We start from the raw sequence: 12,886 nt of genomic DNA, 5'->3' as shown, positions 1-12,886 counted from the left end.
CGCAAGCTGCCGTGCTTCTAGCATTCATCCAACAAGCTTCCGAGTTTCTTCCGTCGACGCAGCCATGCTTTAAAAGGACGATTTCAAAGCGACGCTTGCCTCTATAGTCACGACTGGTTACGCCTACAAAAGTCTACAGCGCGAGATCCTACAGCGAAGCTGGCCTCGTCGACGCCTGTTTACACTGGAGGAGGCCCGGAAATAAAAATGTAAACAAACAAACAAAAAAAGAAAGAAAGAAAGAAAGGAGGAACAACAGGCCGCCAAGCGGTGTCGCAGAGCTGGCGAGGAAACAAAGAAATGGAGGTCCCCTGTGCCCGCTATCCCACAGCCTTTTTTCCTCGTCTGGCTTGCGTGCTAAGACAGTTAAGTCTCGGCTCAAGTTTGGTTAGCTCGGCCGTTTAAAGAGGCTCCACGCGATAGAAGCAGCCTGCGGGCAATGCACAGGGCGCGCGACGCGCTCAGCTTAATGAGGCGAGGTCGGCAGAAAGGGTGGCGCAATTATGTGGTTAAAAGCCAACGCCACACCTCCCGTATTTGCGTAGTTGGGTACGCGGAAAAAAAGAAGGACCCGCGCGGACGGCACGATGTGCCGTAATGACGAACACACACAAGCACCGCAGAGGACATGCTGACCCGGATTCATATATATATATATATTTGATACTTTGTACCCGTCGACCCCTCCCTCGCCTAGCTGTCCCCTCCTGGCGGTTTCGAAACTAAGCGACGCGTCAATAAAAGTGTTGATTAGCGAACACCGGTACCTGGCAATTACGACACATTTCGAGGGCCCTAACGAGCCGTTAACCAACGTCCAGGGAGCGATAACGATGACGGAAGATGACGAGAGAGTGGCGAGCGGGCGTAGTGTGCGTTAATTGGGGAACCGACGCTGCTTTTGGTCCGCGTACTTTCGCTGGCGTGAGCATGAATGCGGGAACCGAGCCAAACGAACTAATCGATACGCCGATATCATTGATTGACTCACCGGCAGGCGCAGGTCCCTCGTGCCAGGCTTCGATGATGAGCGAGAAAGTACCCTGGAACGGAGAGACATAATCAGCGATTAGACAAACATATATACGGATTGATGAGCGCCATTACAGCGGTAATCGACGACCGTTACTTAGGTTCCAACGGTAATGGTGTTGCTACTCATTGATTAAAAGCTGCCCGTTCAAATACGTCACGCTGGGTACTGGCAATGTCAATCGGTCCAACTCCACACGCCGGATAATCACTTGCGCTATCTGACTTTGAATTCACTTGCCGCTGCCGTTTAATTAGCACAGCCTTTATAATTCGCTTGTCGGGTGCCAACAAATGATCTAATATATTCGCGCTCAGCGGGGCGGTTCAATCGATAATGTATACGTATCGAAGAACACAGGTTAAACGAAAAGTTGCCGTACCTAAAAGACCGTGAGCGTGCTTACGCCGAACTATAGTTTCGGTTTCCACGGTGGCAGAGGCTGCGCCAGAAATTCAGCAGCACTGGCTTCAGTTCATACTCACTAGACTGTGTATAAAGAAGACTGAAAGCAGCTGTCAAAGTCTAGTCCACATAGAGTAGATATATCTATAAGTGTCACATTGTTTTTTAATAGCAAAGTGAGTTTTGACTGCGCTAATTGGTGACACCCTTTCTGTAAGTGGCAACTCTCGGTGAAAGAGTTCATTGACGGAATAAAGACAATGCTTCAGCGAACACTCGATGTTCGGAAGTCATACGAACCACAGTCGGCAGAAATGAAAGAGTTGCACTCACGGGCCATGAGAACTCGAAGGCGAACTGTATGGGCGGCCGGGACGCGTTGAAGATGGCGCCGTCCGATGCGGACTCCACGAGAACGGGCGTGCTGAGCTCGCCGTACGTGCAGGGAGAGTCGGTGTCCACGGTCTTCTGGTAGTGCTTGAGGCAGACGCGGAAGGACACACGGCACGGGCTACCCGGGCAAGGGGTCCCTTCGGTGGAGGGAGGCAGGCCCGTCGAACAGCAGGCACCCTGGGAGTCGCGGTTCGACGGGTTCGAGAAAGAGCCCAGCCGGAGCTCAAACACACCGGAGCCGAGGACCTGCAAACACCGAGGACAAACAACACTCGTTAGACAGACACCCAACAGTAAAAAAATATTCACCAGTGCTCGCCGCAAAGCGTATACTAGAAAAAAAAAAACTGTGCATATATCTGGCACCAGATGACGCTGCGGCTAGTGAGAGCAGACGAAAGATACGCGACAGCAGACGACAGGGGCCGGCAGCGAAGCTTTAAGAGCAGGCGACGAAGTTTTAATAGCAGACGACGAAGTTTTAATAGCAGACGACGAAGCGTTAAGGGCAGACGACAAAGTTTTAAGAGCAGACGACGAAGCGCTAAGGCAACGACGCTGTGCTTTATGAGCAGATGAAGCAGCATGCAAGAACAGACGTTCACAAAAAGGATTCCGACCAGACGACTTCCCTGTGACCCGAACATACAATGCTACGCGAGAACAGACGACACAACAGCCTCGAGTGCTTGCATGCGCAACGGTAAAAGACAGGTTGAGAGTTGGGCAGACGACTATTACGGGGAAGGTGATGAAGGGAGGCACTTTGGTGCGAGCAATCATAGCCGCAGGACGACACACTCTTCGCACGGCACGACCAAACAAAATGCGAACAACACAACGCAATGAACAAAAAAAAAAGTTTTCTTAGCGAGCAGAGCAAATAATCGTCCAATAAAATAGACGGGGAATGCCGCGAAGTAATGTCGCGTAGAGGATTTCCGATCCATGCACCAGAGATGTCTCCGAATCGATGGAGTAGAAAAAAAAGAAACGGTAAGACATAACAAACACGTTTTACCGGGTCCGGAAAATGGTCATCGATTATAGCGGCAGCGCGTAGGAAGCAGCAGCAGCAGCAGCAGGGTGGATAAATGAAGTGTCAAATTAGCACAAGCTCCCTCGGGGGTGCTGGCGATTGAGCAAAGAGAAAGAAACAAAAAAAGCTCGCGGTCCCAGCGAAGGCCGGAACTCCCTCGGTGCCGTGCGTGCGACGAGCCGACAACCGGACTAGAATTCCTCGCCCGCTTCTTTCACCCCTCCGGACATTCCAGCGCTCGCCGAAACTCATCAGGACAGCGGAGAACGGCCGACGGGGGCTCTGGCTCACGGCCGATACTGAAAGTTAATAACCGCGGGTAATCGATGAGCAAATCAGTTAGAGCCGCGCGCTTACACACTCGTCGCATAATGCATGGTCGAAAAGGCTTAAACGGCGCCGAAAGTATACAGAAGCTCATCGGGGCTGTCATTATGTTAGCGTTGGCAAAGGCACAACAAGGAAGGGAGTCGCTGACTACATCCGGGTAACCACCAATTAAGGAACGCAAAGGGGAGCGCGCTCAGAAACGTCACCAGCACTGAGAACTGTAACTGGTTTTTTAACCAACTGTGCCAGAGCGTCGTCTGCTACCCCACGAGCGTAGCAGACGTCCCGAAACGTCGCGAATGAATAACGGCCGCGATGACGTCACTCGCGCGAGAGTGACAAACGGTTACGCCGATACTCGCCGTCCGCTCCAAGAGACCACCACGAAAGCGAGCGGCTCCGATGGCGCCTTATTCAATGCGCTCAATTGTCACGTATGCGCTGAACATCCAGTGAAAAATGGCCACTGTCCCGAAACACGACGACAGAAAAGAAAGAAGAAAAAGACACCAGTACGGAAGTCGCCGGAGGAGTTGGACGCGGTCACTCGACGCGTTTCACGCCACACATGTGCCCTACATCCATCAGCGCCGGCCGCGCGAAACGCGTTCCTTCACGCCTCCCGTAGGGGGGCGTCGCTGGCCCCGAAAAGGCCGCTAACAATGCGCGTTAGCATCGGCAAACCGCTTTGCAAGCTTTCTTGCACACGGCCGATAGGCGGCGCTGCGTGCGTGCCTGCAGAAGTAGAAGCAGAAGACCACACAGCGCGAAGCAGACGACAAGCAGAAGGCCGTGCGCTCGAGAAAGCAGACGACACTGACTTTTGTTCGAAACAAACGACCGGAGAAAACAAAACAGAAAACGCCAAAAGGCACGAAACGAAAGAGGAGAAGCAGACGACGCACTTTGCGCGAGCGCGACACCGACTTCGGGAGCGATTTGTAACGAAACAATCGTGTAGAAAATACAGACACTGCCAACACAACAACGGGGATGAAAACGGCGTATAGAGGGAGCAGAAATGGCGCTCGATACAGACAAGCACTTGCGAAGAAAAAAAAAAAAAAGTAAAATGAAAAACACAGAGGGAAGTGATAGAGACACCCACTGTACGCGAGAACTGTACAGAAAGACAGACGGCTGCGCCGTCAACGTAAACAAATGGACCGAGTGCGAAGAACGCTTTAGAAGCAAAGCGCGCGTCGATCTGCGATGTTGTTTACGCATGCGCCGACGCCTCGACAAGCCGGTGGGCATCATTCGCCACGTGCGGCCGCTTTGCGAAGTAAGACGGACTCGCAGACACGGAAACGCACAAACATTGCTTTCCAGCGGCAAAGCCAAACAAGAGGGGCCACAGCGTAAACGCGTTCGAAAGTCCAGCAGCTGCTCGCGGCGCCATTTCCAACGCCTTTCAACAAGAGCGGTCCGTCGTCCTTCGCGCCTTTTCGCGAACTGTTTTTCCCCTATCGCGCTGGTCCGGTTAAGCCTAACAGAAACGGCACGTACGTGGAGCGCCAATTTAAGGAAAGCCGCGAAGGAGGCGGTGGTGTTAGAACGCCATGTGGCTCCGGGTTCAACGAACTGCTTGCGTCGAAAACCCTTTAGAACAATTGGTGTAGGTTCCCTACTTCTTTTTAAGCAAGGACTGTAAGAAACTGCATAAGGTCCAATGAAGGTCCGCATAAGGTCAAGCCGTTATTTTTATTCCTGCTTTGTACATATCACGGCCACTGTGCTCACTGTGGGACGAAATTTAAACTATTGATCATTCAGTTTGCCGCGTCAACGATCCTCTAAATTTAGAAGAAAAAAAAGCGTTATAGGCAACACTGCGCAAAGGTTTGTGCGGATTTACCCCAAAAATGTTCTACTATATTTTGGTGGCTTCTTATACCATCGCTGCTCAAGATTCGCCGTTATAGCAAGAATCAAAACAAGAATTAGTAATATAAAAAAATGACCTCTCCAAATTCTTCTGTTGTTTTCAGCCAAACAGGTATACGCCAAAGCGAAAGCTTCGGAAAGGCGCAAGTAACGGACCAGACGGGCGTAGGAAAAAAAAAAAAAGAGAGAGAGAAGAAGAAGGCAGGAAAAAGAAAACAGAAACTGCAAATGGGAGAAGGGAGTACGACGAGCGAACGGTGTCGATCGACAAAACCGTCTGCCGTTCCACGAACACCGGCCTCTCAGAGCTTACGGTTACTTCGTCGTCTGGACAAGAAACGCGTTAGACCGGGAGGGAGGGTTGTAGCGATCACCGCCGCTCAAGAAGGCATAAACATAAACACACACGCGCAGAGTGGCGGGCCGGCGACGTTTCAGGATCGAAAAGAGAAACAAGACAAAAGCGAGAAGCGTGCGAGCCCGTCCTTTCAACGCACTATGATGACGGACGCGGTGTTCGAACCGCAACTATATTACCGGGAACCCCCTCCCCGTTTCCCTTTCGAGACTCCATCATCGACGTCCACGCATAAGGTATACAGAAAATAAGCAGGGCGGACCTGCTCCCATAGGTGGCGCGCGCAGGCGGGCGGGCGGGGGTGAGATTATGGAAACATCGAACTACGGGTTCGTTGATCTCACAAGGAACTCGCCGCTGCGTTTGCGGAGAAGATATTGATACAAAGTGTAGCAATCGGCGCAAATGGGGCGTATCTATAGAGGATCAACAGCCGCTTTGTTCGCAAAGATCTTAGCGCACATGGGGATGAAATGCCGGGCAAAGCTCACTCCATTAAAAAAAAAAAAAAAAAGCCTTTTGTTTGCTCGCGTTCCTTCCTGTCCGGAAATTTCAGGTTCCGAGTGAAAGCAGACGAGCAACAGACGAACGACAGAAGAAAAATGCCGTCTGCTCGAAATTAAACGAGCGTCTGCTAAGCGCGCCTCGAGTGCAGACGACAGTGCCAAACAGAAGGCGCAGTAAGCGCGGAGCAATTGCGTGTCGTCTGTTTCCCCGCAAAGCCCCTCGTTTCGTCGTCTGGCACTGAATTTTCTTCGCGCCGCGAGATTAGAACGAGGAAGTCGCGAACGTCACCTGCGTCACTGGTGGCGATAACGCCAGTTAAACAGCAACAAAGACAAAATAAATGCAACTGGAGGAAAGAAACCTTGCACTGCCCAAAACGATCCCCACTGTGCGAATGAACTGAATCTTATTTCTCGGCCGGCGTCTTGCAAGGGCTCGAGGCAAAAAGCTCATAACAAGCAAGCGAGAAAGTCAGATAAAGAGATGAAGTAAAACGAGAAAGAGACGAGAACGGAAAGAAGTAAAAAGCGGTGGCCAGGGGCACCCCCACCGGAACACCTGGCGCATGTGCTGCCCGCGAGCGAGGTCGTTCGAGCAGACGTACCGCGCGCTCAAGGGAGCAGATGCCGCCGCGACACCTGCCGCGCCTTCTGCGGCGACCGAACGCCGAGCAGACGAGTTTGAAATTTCAAATGCGAGCAGACGACATCGCTGAAAGAGCAGACGATGCACTGAAGAAGAGACGATGCACTGCTTGCGCGGTCGGAATTCACTCCTCGCAGAAGAGGAATTTGAAGTACCGTGCCTCTGCAAGGTGACGAAAAAAGTTCCATTGCTACTAACGGCGGAAAGAAGTGACGGGGAAAAAAGAAAACAAAAGAGCTCCTCGGCGAACAAAGTAACTACTCCGGCACCCATTTCGTGAATGCCGAAGGAGAGTCAGGAATAGCGCAGGCGAACAAAAATGAACCAGAACGCGCGAGACTTCGACCACTCCTACCGCAACATGTGTAGTCTAAAAGTGTGCCCGGGATTAAGTTTACGACACCGGAAGTGCCGCACAAAGAGATGCAAAAACAAAAGAGACACCAGCGCGGACTCGCCGTTCGGTTAGTCCCAGTGAAGAAGGAACCTTGATCGTGCTCGAACGCCTTCTTCCAACGCCATTCCAAGGTGCTGCCAGAGCCTCAAATTCTTTTCAATGAATAAAGAAAGAATAAAGAAAACAGTGTAAAAGAAAAAGAAGAAAACAGTGTAGAAAGCAACACGCCACGCGCAGGGTCGAACAGATGTTCTCCAATCGGCACCGCAAGATCTATATACTCTTCCACCTCTCTCCCCCCTTCGACGGCGACCGAACGAACGCCCACCGAAGGTGCTGCGGCGAAGCGGCACGACCACGCACTACCCTATCTGCGTCGCGGGGTTCGTAAGAGCGACTTAAGAAAAAAAAAAAGAAAAAGAACCTACTACACCACATAGAACGACGTAACGAACGACTCGAGAATCGAACTAGAAAATACATTGGTAAAGCATGAGGCGGGGGCGAAGACTGTTAAACTTTCAGTTAGCATACAAGCACTGCCGCACCGTAGAATTTTAATACGTCCGTTGACTTTTATCGTTATTTCTTTCTTCCGTTTCCGAAGCCTCCGCACACAGACGGTGGTGAAACGCCTACGGTCGACCCCGAACGAGAAGGCAATACGCAGCGCGGCGGCTATAGGTTGCAGCACGTCTGTATACGATCGGGGTAACGACGCTACGCTTTCTCGTGCTTCGTTATAGCGTTACGTCTACAACGAAAAAAAAAATGTATATATAAATAAGTCAGAACAAAGGGAAACCACGCAAGTGCGCTTACTCGCAAATAACGCCCACGCAAAAGTTGACGCAAATCCTTAAAGTTACACGGTGCTTTTATGAATTAAAAAAAAAAAAGTGTTTGGAGAGAAATCCGAGCCTCCGCGACGAGGTTTTGTACAAACACTGCAAGGCATATCTACCTAGGAACATAAATGAAAAGACAATTAAAGAAACGAATCAATAGAGACAAAGTTTTACAGCCAGAGTACTTTGTAAGCGTGTAGGTGTTCTATTAGGTAGAGAAGTCCGCACCGAGGCCATGCATTGGGAAACAACGGTGCGCCCACATTTGGCTGTGGCTTCGGTTGACTTAGTATTGCGAGCAAGGCACGTAGTATACATAGATTGCAAAGAAGACAGCCCCACGAGCACAACTTCATGGCGCATTACAAGCAATGCATGCTTCCTTCTCGTTAGTGGCAGTTAGTAGAAGTAGTAGTAGTTAGTAGAAGTAGTAGCAGCAGTGGTAGGCAGCCAGTTTTTTTAAGAATGGGGCAATCTTAAGTGCACGTTTTGTTGTCCGACTGCAGCCGCTATTACAAATGCAGGTGAACCTGGAAAACGGAGCAACGCACTGTAGTAGTAGTTTCGGAATCGTTCGCGTTTCTCGAGTTTACGCCGGCAGTTACGGCGCTCGAAGCTGTCCCTCTAACGCGAAGCATCGCCCGTGCCGATTCTGTCGGCGATTTTTGTTGTTGTTTCGGTTTCGTCTAAACGACAACCGCGCAGAAGGCCGGCCCAAGTCGCACCGACAGTCCCCCCTTCCGAGGCACCCACAGGACGCCCCGCGTCTGTGGAACTGCCTCCTCGGCAGAGCGGCGGCGTATTTCCAACCCCTATTTTACTTTTCTTTTTCTGCTCCTTTATTTTTTTCACGAGGAAAAGAGCGAAGGGTGGAGAGAGAGAAAGCAGCGACGAGCAAGGCGGCGGCGGGACGCCGACGCCGGGTCGACTGCGGTAGAGCCCGGGGCCCTTTTTTCAAAAATAGAGTCTCAGCTCCCGAACGCGAAAGCCGTTCCTCCCCGGGGTTCGTGCATCTGTCTCCGAGAAGAGGAGACGGCGGGCTTCTTCTTAGCGGCGTGTGTATAAGGGGTGGGGGACGTGCCCGTTCACGGGTGGAGGCAGCCGCTGCACTCGTAATTTGAAAGCAGCTCAGCGCGGCCGCCGAGTATTGGGAGGTCGAGGGCGTACGCAGTTCGCCGCTATACGGTACCGTCAAGGTACCGCTGAGCCGAACCCGTGGCTACACCTTAGTCGACTCTGCGTTTCACGCGCAAGTTAGTTAGCATTTTTTTTTTTTTTTGCGACAGGTGAAACCGGCGTTTCACGGCGCAAGCAAGCGAATTTTGAATACGGCGCTCCAAGACACTGACAAAATTGACAAAGAAGACGCGCACAGAAAAACCAAAACGAGAAACCACTCAACGAAAAAATACACGGGATTCCAAAGCGACCGCGGACTTTGAAAACACTGACGACGTCGTCGGAGACCGCCAATTTCCTGTGTGTAATGTTTCTGGGCGAACTGCTTATCCACGAAGGGAGAGCGGCCAGACACTGATCGGCAGATGCGCTCGAGTGGGAAGGGCGTAGAATACCACCGACTCAACTGTCAACAAGGCAGAATCTTCCGAGAAAGCGAACCCATACCAGACGTTCAGCAACGGGGAATGCGGACAGTCAATTCCGCACTTGCTCGAAAGGCACGGCGATTCGAAAGCTTGCCTCGATCCCTAAGCAGGACGAATAATTACCAGCGAAAACGGCTCGGGCCATAAGGTTAAACTGTCTCTCTCTCAACAGACTTTCAGATCTTTGATGGCTGTTACACTAACCACGCACAGACTCGACCTCCATGCCGCCTTCCCTTGGGACGCTGATATCCCGCGGTCAAGAAACACGAAAATACTGGTAGGAAACTAGACGCGAGAAAAAGTAAAGATCAAAGGCGGGGGAGCCTCGGCTTTTTCATGGAGGCGCATTCGAAACGCGAGCGCTAGCCTCTACAACGAACACGAACCCGCCTTCTCTGAACATACTCGCCGACGAGTCAACAGGGCCAAAGCGAACCGGGCTGCTTCCTAAACGAAGCGGGTGCCAAATTTCGATCAAGGCTCTCTCTCTCTCTCGTACGGCAGACCTATCCGACTGCCAATTCGATTCTCGCGCAAGGAAAGCCGCCCGTCGAGCTCCGAGGGGCGGCGGACTTGCTGCGGGGCGTGAACCCCAGCGGCAAGCAGCGAGCCGAGGTTCAAAGACCGCGTCGTGTCGTCTCGGTTTGCCGCATGCGATGCCGGATTTCTTCCCGGCCGCGGGGTTTTACATTTCACACGCACGCAAAGACCACGGAGCGGCGCAACTTTCTCAACTCGCCAGGCTCGTTCGCAATATATAACACGCAACTGAAACAACTTCGGGGGAGGTCGCCCGTGCGCGGCTCCGATAACTATATAGCGACGATGTGTCGCATCGAGATGGAGTCGACGCGACGTTTCGAAGGCCCTTCTCTCCCCTATGGATCCTCCCTCATGTGTATCAATATCGTATCTTTAACTCATGTATCTCGTCTTAGCTATATAGAGCTGGCACACAAAACAGACACCCGAGTTTAACGACAGTTCGCACAGGCATCGGGGTGGTGGCAAACTTTCGCTTGTTGCACCGAGGGCTATAATTCGACAGTTTGAACGGTGTGTATGAGGAAAAACCGGTCGCTGTTTTGTTGTCACGGCAAATCGTTTTTTTTTTTCCCGTCGGCATTACAGAAACGTAGACAGGGGAGCGATACGACAGAGAAAGCAGCGATTTCCAATAACCAATCGACTCAGACCAACGTCTCTCCGAAGTAAACTTTGCGTCACCGTTGTTGACATACCCGCGGGCTGCTTGTTTCGGCCCGGTCGGTATGAAAATAATCAAACGACGACCAGTTCGCCACGATGATCGTGCACTGCACTTATGACACGACAAAACGAATAATAACAATGTGGGTAAAACAGTAAAACAAAACAAAAAAAGAAACTCACCAGAAGCGGTTGTTGCAGAACGAAGAGTAAAACCAGAAGTAGGAGGGACGAGCTCGGGCCGAACTTCGGCCTTCTCGTCGACGACCGGGAGCAAGGCGTGGTCGGCCGCGTCCAAGACCGCGTCTGGGACCCCGTCGTTGTCGTCGTAGTTTCGGGGAACACTTGCCGGCGGAGGGATCGGTGAGGCCTTCGCAGTCTTTGCCACCCGAGGTCGCTCGAAGGCGTCGTCGTCTCCGAGTCGCTAGAAGACTCCCGCCTGGACCAGAACCGTTGCTGCTGCTGCTTCCTCGACAACGGCAGCCCCGACGACGAAGAGGACGACGACCGCGAAGACGCGAGGTAGTAGTAGGCCGTCATGGGCGACGCGCCGGGCAAGTCCGTGGCCGAAGAACAGCTAACCGCGCTGTCGTCCACGTCCGACGTCTCCGGCTCGTCCCAGTGCGCGGAGGAGGATCTCCGTCGTTCCGATCTGCTCGCTACCATGGTTGCGACTGCTGAGCGACAGGTCGAGCTGAAGAAGCCAAGGGTCCACTGACTCGTGGATCCACTTCGGGTCTTTTTCGTACAGGGGGAGAGAATAAAACAAACAGAGCAGACCCGTTACTCGAATGTTCGCAGTGTCTTCTTCCGCGCGATATTGTAAAAAAAAAGGCAAAATTTCTAATTCTCTCTGTGGCCCCGAGCGTGTGCACGTCAGTGCCGGCTCTCGGAGAAGACGCTGCGACGCGAAGTCGCGACGCTTCGACTAGCCGCGAGGGATAGTAATAACCTCATCGCGGCGCGCGCTCTCGTACACGCGAGAAAAAGAAAAACGTAAACGGATAATCCACGGTCACAAAATCACATCCACGGCAGCACCAAATCCGAGCAGCATGTGAGTCGGGAGCCAGACGACAGGGGAAACGCCGCGACGAGTAGTAGCAGACGACGACAGCACCGAAGCAACGATGGAAATAATCAAAACTCCGTGTCGCGAACGATAATCCACAGGGTAGGGCGGCGACGTAGTAGGCACGAGGAGGGAGGGTTACCGGTGACCGCCGTCCGTAGAGGTCCTCCGCGAACAACGCCGGCGGCACAATACTACAACACGCTGCATCGTCGTTGCCCAGTAGTAGCAGACGACGCGCGCTCTCGGACCAGACGATCACGCAGACTACGCACACGGGCAGAGAAGCAGACGACGGCACACAGAACACAGTAGGAGGAGTACACAGAAGCGGTGCAGGAGGCTTCGACGCGCTGCTTCTTTTGGTACAAAAAGCAGCCCCCGATCTAGTAGCGGCCGGCTCCGAGAGGGAGCAAAAAAAAACGCGTGCTGCTGCAACCGGCGGCGACCACGTATCGCCCTCCGCCAAAATCCGGTGCGCGTATGGGGCGCAAAATCGCCGGCGAGCCGCTCTTATGCGACGCCCTTTCCCTCGGCGCTGCGGGAGGAAGAGAGAAGAAGACGACGAAGCCGTGAGCGGCTGCTTCCTCCCCCTCGGCTTCGCTCCAAAGGCGCCGGTGGAGAAGACGACGAAGAGAAGGGGAAGCGAGCGAGAGAGTGAGCGAGACCCCCGCTCAGCAGCAGCAGCCGCAGATGCGGGCGAGAAGCCGAGGAGCCCAGCGCGTCTTCGCCCTCGCCACGCGGCAGATGGCGCGCGCTGACCGGGAGCCCGGTGGAAAGGAAGAGGGTGACGTCACGAGTTCCCTCGTTTTTCTTCTCCCCTTTCTCCCCCCCCCCCGATTGTTGTGAAGAGGAGGAAAGAGAGAGACGGAGAGGAAGAGGCCCGGCGTGCGCCCAGTCGGCGCTCAGACGCCGCGGTGATCACACGGTGGGCTACGCGTATCGTCAGGTTGTGTGGAATTGAGGAACGACTTTACCCCGGGGCGCTGTAAGAAGCATTTCGAGGCTTCCAATTGTGTGCGTTTATTTGACAAGCTTGGTGAGATTGCGGCCGCCATGTATTAAACATGTTTAAGACAGAAGGTGGAGATTCGAAGCTATCAACAGTGCTTGCGAACACGGCGAGCTTTCGGCACGGAGCCGAGGTTTCGAC

The 12,886-nt window shown here is 52.9% G+C and overlaps 1 protein-coding gene across 1 annotated transcript in view; it reads right to left on the bottom strand.

Moving 5' to 3' along the window:
- LOC119464524 (delta-like protein 1) overlaps positions 1-12,886 on the bottom strand; it is a 54,737-nt gene that overhangs the window by 22,642 nt on the left and 19,209 nt on the right. The window contains exons 2-4 of the mRNA XM_037725539.2: positions 10,845-11,399; positions 1,772-2,077; positions 992-1,043 (exon numbers count right to left, since the gene is read on the bottom strand). Coding sequence (XP_037581467.1) covers positions 992-1,043; positions 1,772-2,077; positions 10,845-11,327 — 841 coding nt within the window. The 5' untranslated portion in view covers positions 11,328-11,399. The remainder of the gene's footprint in view (positions 1-991; positions 1,044-1,771; positions 2,078-10,844; positions 11,400-12,886) is intronic.

Source organism: Dermacentor silvarum, chromosome 9, assembly GCF_013339745.2.
Source record: "Dermacentor silvarum isolate Dsil-2018 chromosome 9, BIME_Dsil_1.4, whole genome shotgun sequence".
In the NCBI taxonomy this organism is placed as follows: Eukaryota; Metazoa; Arthropoda; class Arachnida; order Ixodida; family Ixodidae; genus Dermacentor; species Dermacentor silvarum.
The sequence above is the reverse complement of the archived record's forward strand: the minus strand, read 5'-3'. Positions and strand labels throughout refer to the sequence as shown.